Source organism: Apium graveolens, chromosome 7, assembly GCF_009905375.1.
Source record: "Apium graveolens cultivar Ventura chromosome 7, ASM990537v1, whole genome shotgun sequence".
NCBI lineage: Eukaryota > Viridiplantae > Streptophyta > Magnoliopsida > Apiales > Apiaceae > Apium > Apium graveolens.
This window is the reverse complement of record NC_133653.1, coordinates 56,609,109-56,624,254: the sequence shown is the minus strand read 5'-3', so window position 1 is coordinate 56,624,254 and position 15,146 is coordinate 56,609,109. Positions and strand designations below refer to the sequence as shown.

At 34.2% G+C, this 15,146-nt stretch overlaps 1 protein-coding gene and 1 long non-coding RNA gene across 3 annotated transcripts; one reads left to right on the top strand and one right to left on the bottom strand.

Annotated features, from left to right (window-relative positions):
* Positions 1 to 296: 296 nt before the first annotated feature.
* LOC141671329 (uncharacterized) lies at positions 297 to 3,411 on the bottom strand. 2 transcript variants are annotated; one of them, XM_074477527.1, is made up of 5 exons: positions 2,176 to 3,411; positions 1,759 to 2,089; positions 1,421 to 1,541; positions 1,196 to 1,342; positions 297 to 428 (listed from the first exon to the last, which is right to left on the bottom strand). In XM_074477527.1, the coding sequence occupies exons 1-5, from the start codon at positions 3,371 to 3,373 to the stop codon at positions 384 to 386; spliced, it is 1,842 nt and encodes a 613-aa protein (XP_074333628.1). In that variant the 5' UTR covers positions 3,374 to 3,411; the 3' UTR covers positions 297 to 383. The 2 variants fall into 2 exon arrangements, with proteins under 2 accessions (XP_074333628.1, XP_074333627.1); XM_074477526.1 differs by lacking the exon at positions 297 to 428 and adding an exon at positions 682 to 1,055.
* Positions 3,412 to 8,366: 4,955 nt separating this feature from the next.
* Positions 8,367 to 11,663, top strand: LOC141670885 (uncharacterized). The gene is made up of 4 exons (XR_012554804.1): positions 8,367 to 8,498; positions 8,724 to 8,865; positions 9,015 to 9,209; positions 10,541 to 11,663. It is a non-coding gene; the product is annotated as an uncharacterized LOC141670885 (long non-coding RNA).
* The last annotated feature ends 3,483 nt before the right edge of the window (positions 11,664 to 15,146 follow it).

Genomic DNA, 15,146 nt, shown 5'->3' with positions numbered 1-15,146 from the left:
TAATGCGGTTTGGTCATTGCAATTTCATTCCCACCCAACTAATTGCAAGTTTGTTTCAGCTATTATGAGTTACAACAGGTTTACTGCCAATATTCAGGACGAATCCAAATAGATATCAGTGGTGTTCTAGCTTTAACCCAACCACTTGTACATCGGTATTTTGTTTGCCATCACTAAACATACAACCATAAAAAATAGTTTGGAAGCATATTGAGATCAGATCAGAATCAAGGGAAGGTAAGTCCAAACTAGCTCGTGTACAAGAAACACCCTTCATTTGTCTGAGAAGGAAATACAACTTAGTTGCACTTTTTACAAATTGTTATTGCTCTCCCCCCTCCTACCACTAGATACACTGATGATATACCATGAGCATCCAATAATTATTGTATGTAATGCATTTGCATGTTTCCCTTTCGAACACTTGTCTGCAAAATAATATATGCATGTATTTTAGCTGAATCTAATCAATTACAGGATTAGTTCAGGAGTGAAACAAATAGATCAACGCACTTGCTGCTTGTTTGGAATATATGTACGACGAATTCAACTAATGCTTGAATTTTATTTGAACTTGACAAAAAAAATCAGTTTTTATCTTGTACTAAATTTTATGTAGAGTTCGAAAAACAACACTTCTTTCCAATAAAAGGGATTAGCATAGGACCGCAGTGATGGAATTCCGTTGTCTCTCATATACAAGTTCTGTTAATGCTATACGAGTATCATATTCATCACCACCTCGGAGGCTGAAGTAGTGATCAATTTCCGGTGAAACCAAAGATCAATGGGTGTTTTGCAAATTTCGAAAGCAACATTGTCCGATGACATGAAATGAGTCTATTTAAGATTTATCTCTGATTATTTATCATTTAAAAATTTTCTCAACATGCGTGTATATTATATAATTATGCAGTTTTAACTGAATCATCAAAATGGATTACAGAATGGCATCAATACAGCTCTACCAGAACTCGGCTTTAGTGTTTAGGTGTTCACATGATCAAAGGCTTTGAGTGAATGTCAAATTTTTCTGAGGCAGATATCTGAGGCTCCTACAGAAGTTAGAAGAAGCTTAAATCAGAATAAGTAGTCTGATGTTAGCATAATTATTAGCATGGCTTGTTTATGCGCATAACATTAATATAGAGACTACATAAAACCTTATGCATGAAGGTATAGGTATGTGATATACCTGCGGTGGTTGTTCTAGTCTTTCTTGAACCTGAGTGATACTGATCCGCATGGTATTGAGTAAGTTTCCGTATGTTATGTTCGGTTGCTTTGTTAGTGCTTGAATGAAGCTGTAAGTTAAAGCTCCAGTAGAGCTACCTGTGAAAGCCTGCAGAATACAAGTATTTTACTACTCAAGTACTTAACTATTTATAAGATTGAAGAAAATGAAAGAGTGGTATCATACAGTCGTGTCTCCGGATTTCTGATGATCGGTACAAGCGCTAATGGAGATAGCAATTCCGCCACTTGTTCCTTTATATGCTGCATATTGTATCCTCTGATCAACCCATTTAGTTGTTCCTTTGCTGCAGTATTATTGATGCAAAATTAGTAACATCTATTTTTAAATTCCCTCCTCTGCGAAATGTGTGTAGCAAATATAATGCAATGGAAGTGAAAGACGGATAATTTAGAACAACAGTGAGTGGCTAAGAGGTTCGTGGTGTAAACTGTGCCTGTATGCATGTGTATTTATATTACTATCAAAACATGTTTATATTGTGAAGTCAACATGCTACCGACCTGTCCGTTTTCGATAGAAAAGGTAGATCCAGGACAGTTCCACTGAAGCAACAGTCAATGATGCCATGAAGCTTGGCTCCAGGAGGAAGAGGTCGGACAATTGTAGCATTAATTTCATCATCTAATATCTTACCTGCACTCTGATAATCAACAGGGCATATCACTTCGTCAAAGCCATCAATTTCGTCTCCATCAAAATCACGCTCTTTCGAGCCATGGCCTGTGTAGTAGAAAACCAGTGAATCTCCTGCTTTACAGCTTTCAACTAACCATTTTAAGGCCTTTAGTATGTTGGCCCTCGTTGGTATTCGGGACGGATCTACTTCGGCTTCTGTAGTGTGTCACAATTTATATTAAGAAAATGGAAATGTAAAAACTCAACACATTGTCAAGGGAAGTAAATTAAACCATATATACCTGTGAGGAGATAGATGGATTCATCTGGAAATCTCATATTTTTAACAAGAAAGTCTTTAACAGACCGGGCATCGCTAATGCTTGCTTCAAGGTTGCTTTTTTGTCCAAGGTAGCTCACACCACATACCACTGCCCGCTTCCTTCCATAGGCTGGTTGTGCTTGTGATGTTTGTTGAATATGAGATGAACGTCCTGATTGTTGCTGATTGTATCCGTTGACACTAGATTGAGGAGGAGGTTGTGCCGGTGATTCCTCTTGATTTTGTGAGAAATGTTGACTATTACTGCCATTAGTTCGAGGTGACTGAGCTTGGGATTCTGGCAGTGAAGATTGTTGAGCCGGTGACTCTAAACGTGAAGGTTGTCTGTGATAAGAACCATTACTAGGTACCTGAGGTCGTGCGACATGTGATATTGATTGCGGTTGGGGTGTGCGCAAAGGTTGCCGATAATAACCATTAGTCTGCACCCGAGGTGGTGAAGTTTGCAGCTGTTGTTGGTAATAATCATCAGAAGGAGGTGCTTCTTGTTCATTATAACCATTGTTGTTCTCATATATTGGACGATGTGCTTGAGGAACTGTTTGATTTTGATAGTAGTAATCCTCATCATCCATTGGCACTTGTGATGATACTTGTGATGGTTGTTGGTAGTAACCATTCTGAAGTGGGCGACGATATCCCTGTGGTTGTGATGTTTGTAACAACGGTCGGTCTATACTGTTCACTTTTATCAATGGATGAGATGGTCGTTCTGGTGGTGGTAACTGTGGTTGATAGTAGCCATTACTATATGTTGGATGAGATGATCTGCGTGGTGATTGTGATTGATAATACATAGGACGAGGTGATGCTTGTGGTGGTGATTGATAACTATATCTGTTAGGTCTGATGGGACGGAATGATCCTTGTCTGGAAGGTGGTTGGTGCTCAATATAATCACCGTCAGAGGCTCGAGGTGGCCATGGTTGTTGGTAAGAACTGTGTGGACCTCGTGGTGGTGGTAGAGATGGATGATGATACTGATAGCCGCCGTATTGAGGTCCATTTTCATTATTAGCAGCATAGTGTCTGTTAAGCGGATAGCCACCAAAATTGTTAATATTGCCACACACAGGACACTGTATTCCTCTTTGTGCCTCATAGGGCACTCTAATTTCTGCTCTGCAGAACTTGCACAGCTTTATTGTATTAGACATCTCTCTCAATGTGTTGCTTTCAGAGAAGTTTATTCTTATGTGCTTTGTGAGTAACAAGTCTATTTTCTTATCGCAATATATAATTGAAAGATTTTTCACTATTGTCTACTAGATAAAATAAAATAGAATTTTTGTAATCATGTTCATGCATCAGGCATCTTCTTGCCCACCTAGCAATTTTTAGAATAATAATCTAACTATTGCTTAAATATATGGCTTAATTAGTCACCTTAAGCTTTAATCATCATGTCAAAATGTTAATGGCTTTGGCTCTTGTTCTCAAGCCATAAAATAAATATATTAGATATATTCCATCAACCAAATTAGGTAGTGTATGAAAGAACCAGGTTCAGTCTTTGTAGTAGTTTTGATTCTTGACCTTTCTGTGAGTGGACAGCATTTTTGAACATTTCAACACACTACTAAGCTTTTACAGATAAAGAAAGAATAGATACATGGTATTATGTACCATGTATCATACATTTGATCATAGATCTGGATTGTTTAGCTTTTTTTCCCTAACCTTTAAGATAGTGTCATTTCAGGTATCATCTTCGCCCTCCAAGACTTGGTTTTGGATTTTGAAGGTAAATCTGACATTGCCGTTTACATATTCTGTTTTTTTTTTCTTCAGAAATAATCATATATCTAACACTAACTTAAGTTCCACTGTCTTTATTTCGTGCAATCTTTGCCATTCATGTTCGATGCAGTTCCATAATTAAAAACATGAAAATTATAGCCAAAACTGCTTCGCTTAATATTATTGAGTATCATCACATTGTCACTCGCTTTATGGAGCATCTTTTTCTACAAATTATGGAAATATAGATTTGTAGCAAGCCAATAGTCACATCGACAGCATTGGTGCATGATCTGAGTAGTAAAATACCAGTGATTCTCCTAATTCAGAGCCTTTCAAAATCCATCCCAGTTCCACTTAATGTTGCTTTTAGTAAGAATCTGTGCACTTTTAGATCTTCCCTCAGGATGAAGTTAACTAAAAAATCTCAAATATATCTATACTTTTATATATATATTGGGGTTACTTCAATAGAAATCAATTTAGAATAAAAACTAGAAATCAAACAATTTTTTTTAAAAATTAATTCGAAATATAACACATATGGTATGCAAATTGATCGTTGAGAGATGTAGAAAAATATAGTGAAATCGGATTTTAAAAATAACTTACGGTTTGACGGGAAAAATCACATTCAAAACGGAGGGGAAAAGCTAAAATTGGGTATGGGATGGTGCAGTTGGGTGGGGTGATTTAGGGGACCATTAGATTAGGTAAATCTAATGGCTTAGATTGGTTTCTAGTTTCTATTTTAATTTTAGTTTATATTTGATTATTCCCCTATATATATTTAGGGAATTGCTCAAATGAGATCTCATACTATTGTGAGAACTGAGATTCAATCTCAACCACACATTTTTATTCCTAGATTCAATCATAACCACACAATTTATATTTTTAATTCTATTCTTTATATTTCATCTCTCTCTCATTTACTTGCACCCCACCCTCTATACCCACCCACACCCACAAGCCCCTCTCAACGCCTCACCGCCACCGAGCCATCGCTGCCTTGTTGCCGTCACGCCGTTATCGGAAAATAACAGATCTGTTCATTCTTAATTCTCCCTCTCATTTCCCCATCTCTCTCCTTCTCTCTACATCCCTCCACACTAGACTCCACCTCCCACCTCCGACGTCACCGTGAAACATCATTCCCCCCGACACAGCTTTGGCATGACCCTTTGCTGTCACCGTTACTCCCCGCTAGCTCTTAAATCTTGAATTTCGATTTAATTTTCTCCGACGAAATTATGATGGACCGAACTCAGATATGGTGTGTGGTAGTAATGAACACGATGTGATGTTATTGTGGTGGTGAAAATTGTAGGCAGTGGTTAGATTGTTTAATAATGTGTTTTTTTGTGTGGATTGATAGTGATTAGTGATGATTAATGATGATATTGCAGTGGTTATGTTGATATAGAGGTCGGAATTGGTGACCATGACCGGATCTGATGGAAATAGATAATAGCTGAATCTGGTGATTTTTTGATTGGCGGAAGTGATTTTTGGTTTTCTGGTGGTGATTTTTTAATTTTCCGGTGATCATTTTTGGCTTGACGGGGGTGATTTTATATTTGTCGGTGGTGATTTTCTGAAAGTCGTCGGTGATTGTGGTGGTGATTTTTGATTTGGCGGTGGTGATTTTCTGGTGGTCGTCGAAGGTGGTGGTGGTCGGCGGTGGTGGTGGCCATAAATGGTGGTTGTTGGTTGTTGGAGGTGGTGGTGGATGGTAAGTAGAAAGAAGAAGATAGAAGAGATGATGGTTGGAGAAGATGATGAGATTTAAAATGAATGGTCTAGATTAAAAATAGATTTAAATTTTTATGGTTGAGATTAGATCTCATATCTCACCAAAAAAAGGTTCTCAATGAAGTAAGACCCTATATATATATATATATATATATACTAGCCTATAACCCGTGCGATGCACGGATTGTTTTTAACATTCGATAGTTTTTAATAATATATTTTATAATATAATTTTCAATAGTTGAAAAATAAATCGAAGAATATAATAAATTATAACAACATATGTTTTATAATAATTTGATACTTGACTGAAAATAAATAATATAATATAATATATTGTTTAAATAAAGAATATAAAAGTTTAAATATAATAAGTTGTTGACGGGGTTCGAACCCCGAATACATGAGAGCAGTTTAAATATTAATATAATAATATTTTATTATTGTATCCAATGATTCTCATTTTTCTGATTTTAGATCTGTCGGTTGTTATTTGTCGTACCAAACAACTATACCGAACAACTACCAAACAACTGTACCATTTGTCGTACCAAACAACTGTACCGAGCAACTACCAAACAACTATACCGAGTAACTACCAAATAGAGGGTGTTCTGCTTATAATAGTATAGTATAGATATACTATAATAACCGGAATGGGGTATAATTTATAGTTTGGTTGACCCCTCATTTTGATTACCCCTTTACATCACGACCGTCGGATCTTCTTCATCAAATAATCAGAGCCGTTAGATCCACGTACTAAAAAAATACACTCCTCAAGTTCTCAGGTTCGAATCCCGTCAACAACAAGCATTTATATTATTATTTATAAAAATACTTATAAGTTCTCAGGTTCGAATCTCGTTAACAACAAACATGTATAATATTTATAAAGATGCATATAAGTTTTTGGATTCGAATCTCACTCACCAACAACAAACATTTACATTATTATTTACGAATAAGATCTCATCAATCATATATTATTTATACTATTTGAACCTAACTTGAAATTATAATTATATAATTATTATTTAGTATTTAATTATTTATATATAATTTTAATAAAATTATATGAAATAAAATTAAAAATATATAAATATTAACCAAGACCCGTGCATCGCACGGGCCTTAAGCTAGTACTTTTTATTAATAAGCGAAACCATGTATAATTTGGTGCTAAAAGTACCGAATTACCAAATTTTGGTTCTTACCTGACATAAGTTGACTTCTATTTTCAAAAAACTTTGTTTTTAATACAAATCGACTTCTATTCTTTGTAAATTTTATTTTTTTAGTTAATATTCATCCAATTGTCTATTTACTTTATAAAATAAAAATATTTTTTTAAATGATTTGTAAATTATATTAAAAATTTATTAAGTTACGTTAAATTAAGTAAAATAACTTATATTTATTTTAAATTTTAGAAAAACTACAAACTACAAAATAAACTACTAACACGCACGAATTGTCTTATACTCGCTATAAACTTTAACAAAACCATTAAACACATAAAAACTTAACAATTACACAACAATTAAAACTTTCTCCACTATATATATATAATTAAAACAACAATTATAATTACATTTTTATAATTATAATTATAATATTATATATATAGTGTAATAAATAATTATTATTTATTTTTATTTTGGAGAGAGTATTGATGAATAAATCTGTACCACTAGTAAGAGTCTTGTGGAGAAATCCTATGGTTGAAGAGTTAACTTGAGAACTTGAAATTGAAATGTTAGAAAAGTATCCCCATTTATTTTTCTAGCGAGATTCTGAGGACATAATCCTAATAAGGGGGAGGATGTAACGACTGAGAAATTACGTTTGTATTATATCTTAATGAATATTATTTATGTGTTTTATTATGTTATTAAGTGTGTTGAGTTGTAAAACCCTAGCTGTTGTGTGCTATATGTATGCGGTCTCGGTCAGAACGTGTTTTGGGTAATTATCAGATGTCTTATTCTAGGTTAAATGTTTTTATGTTAAAAATTATACGGCTCAAACAATGTTTTAATAGCTGATATTTCATGCAAAAATTTTGGCCCTATTTTTTTGTTTTTTTATCGTAGGTAACCCGCAGCCGCTACCCTTCGGGTGCACACTGGGTAACCACGTGAACCAAGGTAAATCGTATTTAAGCGACAGACTCTGGCTAAGGAGGCATAATCATAAATTCTCTTCTCGTGAGATTCGAACCTGTGACCAAGAGGATAGTTATCCACTTTTTAACTAACTGAGTCAACCCTTGCAGGCTCATTTGACCTATTTTTCCGAGTATAACCTATACCCTAGCGATATTCTGAACATCCAGTCGTTTTACAAATTTTCTCGTTTCACGAAAACGACTTTTCCGATCCCCTTCGGGTGTCAAAAGCCCCGCAAAAATTATATCTTTATTTTCATAGGATCATGAAAATATCAAATATCATTTTTCTCTACATTTTTATATTATTCACCAATTTTGGAAATTTTTGACATACATTTTGTATTTATTGGATATTTAAAAATTCAAAATTAATACCCAAAAATTATACAATTTAGGGCCAATTAATTTTATTAGATGTATAATTAGGGCCTTAATTTTCATTAGGGGTATTTTAATTAAAAATATAAACAACTGATTTTATAATAATTAATTAATTAAAATTAGAAAAAAAATTAGAAAAATCAAGAAATTCCCCAATATCTCTGTAATTAGGGTTTGGAGTTCTTGGAATCAATCTGTAATATCATCGTGTTTTTGTTCACCAAATCAGTCATGTAAGTAACCAAATCAAAGCTGGTAATCTCTACTTTCTGTTAGTAGTATCAATTTCAAGTTTAATCTCGTCGATTTTAATTTTTAAATTAAAACAATATAATTACACAACAATTATATTTTTGATTAATTTTATTGTATGGCTTAACAATTAAAACTTGTGGCTGTGGTTTTTAATTCAAACCATTAAAATGATCTTTTGATGAAATTGACATTTGACGTTACAGGTTGTTGGTCATAATTGTTGTACTGATCTCGGAGGAACCACCAATATACTTTTACAGGCTGAACAAAGATGGCCACAACTAGAACCCCCTCAGCATTTTGAGAAAGCTGGAATATAAACAGCTGATTTCTAATGATTTTTAGGTTTGATTTGTTCATTGACATTTATTAGTTATTTAATTGTCTGGGTAAATATTCATTGTGATTTATATGAAGTGAAGTATGAACACTAGTAGTAAGCCAATTCTTATTTTAATTTTATTTCAAAATTTTGATATGTTTTTCATTATTAGTGAAGGCAAGGTGGGAATCAAACACCTCTGGCACCGTCCAGGCAATCCTTGATTCTCAAATATAGTTTGATTGGTAGAGGACAATATTCTTCTATGGTTTATCCTCTGGTATCAACCAAAGGATGGCCGGATGGGATTATGAAGAACCAGATTCACCTACAGTCTACTATTTGGCTAAGGTGCATCAACTTTAAGGTTGAGTTCTAACAGCTTTTAGAGATTTCTTATTTGATACATAGTAGAATTGGCTATTTAAACCATAGAAATGCTACAACTGAGGGATAGACTTGGCAAAAAGGAAGGGGGATATTTAGAGATACATCTTTTGACTAAAAAGACTCTTGCATCCTGTTTCCCTTACCCTATTATGTTATCTCAGGACTATCCATCAATAGCTTTCGTCTGACTAGGGATGACAATTTGTACCGAACCGATGGATACCCAATCCGTACCGAGCCGATCGGGTTTTATCGAACCCGAATATTTCGGGTTTGATTTTTAAACCCGAATCATTTTCGGGTCGGGTTTGGTTTTAAGGCATACCGTTCCGAACCCGGCCCGAAAACCCGAAACCCGTTCCGACCCGAACCCGACCTGAAACCCGTGTTAATATATAAATAATATTTTATATTTTATAAATAGTAATATAATATATATTATAATATATTACTAATATTAGTACTAAAAAATTGTACTTTTTACAAACTATTGCATTAAAGTCGTTGAAATATGTTTTTAGCAAGTATGTTCAAAATACTGACCTCTGCTTTCCGGAGAAAGCCTGCAGTTACGACTCACAAGCACATAGTGACCATGAAAATCATTCTAATGTAAAAATATACTTACTGATGTATACTTAGAAAAGTGATCAGTACTGAAGCATATGACTTGTCCCCCGCTTCTTGTACCTTTATATGAATTCGATTGAGGGTGATTATCCATTCATGTCTGGCTACTTAAGCTCAAACAAGTAGTATAGAACTTGGATGCTTGTAAATGCAGTTACAAAGTGAGGTCATATCTACATTTATATCAGATCATTTCATTTTGGATGGGGAAAACAAGGTAATTTCTGTTTGTTGTCTAACTTTTTAAATCCCCCATTGTTTGTATGGTATTATATGTCTAGTTAAGCTTGTTAGTGAAAAAGACCGTGTCCACTTAACAACAAGAAAACGAAACAAGACCTCGTCGACAAGTGATCTGACGTCCCATATATGAAAGTGATTTGAAGATAAAACAAGAAAGATATAAAATAGACTTTTGTTTCCCGGTAAATAGCAATGCAAAACTATAAGAATACACTAGGACTAGGAAGCTAAAACAATCCGTGACACTCAAGGTAAAACAATACACATATTGTTAACAAAGATTAAATCATCACGTATGCTCGTACAATTTGCCAGTGGCATTCATACAAGTATCCTTATTTTATTACTCTACTAGTTAGGGTGTCAGTGTATGCTATTTTTTAGTAGTTCACTAGATGATTATCTTCGATCCATTTTGATGAATTATCATGCCAGGATGTGCGTAAAGGTTGCTGATAATAACCATTAGTATGAAGCCGAGGTCGTGAAGTTTGCAGCTGTTCTTGGTAATAATCATCATAAGGAGGTGTTTCTTGTTCATAATAACCATTGTTGTCATGTACAGGGTGATGTGGTGCTTGAGGGATTGTTTGATTTTGATAGTAGTAATCCTCATCATCCATTGGCTGTTGTGATGATGCTTGTGGTGGTTGTTGGTAGTAAGCATTATGAAGTGGGCGATGAGAGCCCTGTGGCGTTGATGTTTGTAAAGATGGTCCATAGATACCGTTCACTTTTATCAGTGGACGAGATGAGCGTTGAGGTGGTAGGTATTGTGGTTGATAATAGTCATTGGTATATGTTGGATGAGATGGTCTGCGTGGTGGTTGTTGTTGATAATAGATAGGATTATGCATAGGACGAGGTGATGCTTGTGGTAGTGACGATGGTGTCGTTTGATAAGAATATCTCTTAGATCCGACGGGACAAAATGATACTTGTGCAGAAGTTGGTGGGTGTTCAATGTAATCATCATCTGAGGCTCTAGGATGCCATGGTTGGTAATAATCAGGTTGAGTCAGCCCACCATGAGGACCTCGTGGTGGTGCTGATCTCCTAGGATGTGGTGGAGATGGATGTTGATATTGATAGCCACCTTGTTGAGGTCCATTGGCCGTGTAATGTCTGATAAGAGGAGGGCCACCATAAATGTTGATATTGCCACATGCAGGACACTCTATCCCTCTTTTTGCGTCAAAGGGCACAATAATTTCTGTTGTGCAGAACATGCACAGCTTGATTGTACTTGACATCTCTCAGTGTCGAGTTTTACGAAGAGCTTGTGTAAGTGTTGTTTGTGAGTAGAAAGTGTATTGTATATTGCAGTATATATTGAACGATTGTCAGTGTCACTGCTACTTGAAAAAATAGAATTTTTGATCAACTAGTCACCTTAAGTTTGAGTTGTCAAGCATAAATCAAAATGGCTTTGGGTGTTGTTATCAAGCCATTGAAAAGAATGTATTCGAATTATTAGATCAACCAAATTAGGTAGTGTATGAAGAACCAGATTCAGTCTCTGTAGTGCTTTTGATTCTTTACTCTCCTGCAAGTAGACAGCACTTCTGAACATTTGGCCACAATATGCTTTTACAGATTATGAAAGGATAGATTCATGGTGTTAATTAAAATAATTGTATCAGACAAGTGATCATTCATTCAAATCAAATAAAACAGTTGCTAATATATATCTAGACTGGATAGCTTAGGATTTGTCTCTAAACTTTAAATTATATCATTTCAGTTGATGAATGATGTGGTTATGGATTTTGAAGTTAATTCTAACACTGTTGTGGACATTTTATTACAGGACTAGACATATATGTTAGACCACTTGATGTTCGAGTGTCATTATTTTGTGTAAGCATCTTTTCCATTCTTGTTCAATGCAGTTCCATGATTAGAACATCATGTTTATATGTTTTGGTTGATATTATTGAGTATTATCAGAATTTTCGCATACTGTATGGAGCATCTTTTTCTTGCGGATGAATTATATACATTGGATTAAGTTTGTGTTCCACGGCATAAATGAGGCTAACACCTTGGGCATGACCTGAGTTTTTGTGCACTAGTGAGGTCTTGTGGTCTCAACAGGGCAGAACATGTCATAATAACAATCATTTCATTCCGTCTACACCCTCAAGAATACAACAACAGTCACAGTCTCTTGATTAGCAGCCATTTCAGTTCAATTTTTTAAGGTTGCTTCTAGTTAGAGTCCGGTATGTGTACAATTGTTCCCTGCACATTATTATTCAGGTGCTACCAAAATACACTTAATTGGAAAAGAATAAAATGTTTTCTATAAACACTAAGGGGTGTCTGCTTAATGAGATTAGTTAACGGGAATCAGAACTGCAATTCTATATTATAGTGTTTGGAATGGCAATTGGATGGTTGGGAATATAAATCTCATTCTCATTAGATAGTAAAATCATACCCTTTTTACCCTTGGGTTACCATTTCATGCACATTCCCCTACCCCTGGTTCCCATTCCCGAAACCCATTACCCTAGCCGATCCAAATGCCCCGTAGTGTTCTCATGACTGTGTTTTATCACTATTTTTTTGTAGAAATTGTCAGATATCACTATGAAACCGTCAGTCTACTTCTACTAATGGAAATAAGTCTGCCTACATTTTATTCTTAAAGCCCTCAGATCACACTCTAGTAGGGATGTATGCGATTCGGATCGGATCGGTTTTGGGGTAAAAGTCGAACCAAAACGCGAAGAACGGTTTTAGAAAATTGTTATCCGCAATCGCACCGCGTCAATTGCGGTTGCGAATTTGCGGTTATTGCGGATCGGTTTGCGGTTCAACCACTTATTTTAAAATAATTAATAATTTGCAAAAAAATAAATTCGAAATATTAATAAATTCAAGTTTAAGTTACGTGATAAATTTACATTCAAAAATAAAATACAAACTAATGCTCCGTGTGGAGCAAAGATATTAAAAATATACAAAAATATGGAGGCGAGAGAAAAGAAAAAAAAGAAGAATAAAAAAAATTAAATGTTGATTACATTTTCCATTTGTTTGGTTATATATCTTATAATAATTGTGAATCTTATAAACGAAATCTTAACATTAACCTAAGTTAGTTAAAAAATGTGTATACTTATTAATTTATATGATATCAACTATATTTTTTGAAATATAATTTATTATAAATATATGTTACGAGTTGCGGTTACAGTTTTGCAATTTTCAAGATTTAAAACCGTATCCAAATTTCGCGGTTTTTAAAATTTAAATTCACAATCAACCCGCGTTTCGCGATTATCCACAAAATGCGATTCGATTGTGAGCGGTTCGTCCGTAGAGCCTTACACTCTAGGTCAACAATGATGACTTCTGTTGTAGTTGCAACCAATTATTTATTCCAAGCATAATAAAAATATTTTTCTTATATCAGACAACTATAACTATACGGTGCAATCCACAATGTAGACCGGCATTAAAATATATGGGCTATCTCTGCGGTTAGCATTAAGTAATTTATTCTTTTCATATGATTTAGCCTTTAGGGGTCATTTGTATTCATCTTAAATCTCTCTTAATCCTTCTTAACATATATGTTTTAGTCATTAAGATTGTTTGGGTTCTTCCTTTTTTATCTTAATGGGGTGATAAACTTCTTAATCGGTAAGATGGAAAACACTAGCTCAATCATTAAGACCGTTGCCCTGGTCTAGTGTAGTGCTTTTTTATTTAACATGAATGATGTTACTACTTCAGTGTGTACTCTATTTACTTGTTTCTAATTTTTTTAATAAAGTCATTTTCCCACTTGTATTTTATTATATATTAAATAAATGAACATAAGCTTTATAATTTATATTTTTGTCAAGGATAGTCTTACAAGTTTTAAAAGGAAGTTCTTTTAATAATATTCAACGTGTTATCATCGGTTACATTGATATTTAAATATTAATTATTTATAATTAATAATATTATTTATATATTTCATTATATAAATAATGAAATAAGATATAATAAGTACACTATATATATTTGGATAACAATGATAAAATATATTATTCTATAAACATGTTTATTTTTTCCTGAACGTAAATGTTTTCGACGAGTTAATATTTCATTAAATATTCCACGTAAACTAATACATTTTTACGATGATCTAGTTGCTAACATATTTAGTCTTCGGAATCTCTAATAAAACTCGATCCGATTTAAATTTGAAAAAAATACGGCCCGATCCGACCCGGCCCGAAAAAAGCCCGGTTAGGCCCGCCTCGAGGGCACAAATGGGCTCTGACATTTTCGGAAAGCCCGACCCAACCCGATGTAAGTCAAAACCCGAAAAACCCACCACGGTCAAAGCTCAGGTATTTTAAGGCTCAATCAAAACCCATCCCGGTGAGCCTTTTGTGCATCTCTCAGAGCTCTCGAAAGAAATATGATCAGCTTCTTTATCGTAATTCAAGCAATGTCATACCTATAATTTGGCATTAAAAATAACACACATGAGAACTACGACTAATTTGGTCGTTACCGCGTATTATCCAAACTAGCCGATAACCCGTGCGAAGCACGAACGGAGTTAAAATATTTAATATATAAAATTATTATTTATAGTGTTCAGTCCTAGTATTTAATTATTAGTAATACTAGTTGATAACCCGTGCGAAGTATGGCTGAATTAATTTATTTAAATAATTTTTAAAAATCGTATGGATGTTATGTCAAAATTTCTAATTTTTACTCACAAAATCCAATTCAGACTACCCAAATTATCCGGTGATGAGAAGGATTGCCCAAGATAACCATTAAACACGAAAGTGGGTAATTCGTGAACTGAATATACATCACGAAAATGTATGTTTTGTATATATCCAGGTAGAAACATGTCGAACACGCATATTTTTATAATTTTTTTATATTCGAATTCAGCAAACTCAACACTTTAATTGTAGTAATCACGCATAAGAAACATGTGTATAACTCAACAAAATATAAGTACGCATTAATTGTTCTATTTTTTAACAACTATTCCAAGCTAATATGTATTTTC

Bases quoted from the DNA above. Each gene is read 5' to 3' on its own strand.
- LOC141671329 (XM_074477526.1), bottom strand. From the start codon at position 3,373: ATGTCTAATACAATAAAGCTGTGCAAGTTCTGCAGAGCAGAAATTAGA. The intron at 1,343-1,420 runs GTATGATACCAC...TGTATTCTGCAG, and splicing joins AGAAATCCGGAGACACGACT to GCTTTCACAGGTAGCTCTAC. The intron at 1,056-1,195 runs GTATATCACATA...TAACTTCTGTAG, and splicing joins GACTAGAACAACCACCGCAG to GAGCCTCAGATATCTGCCTC.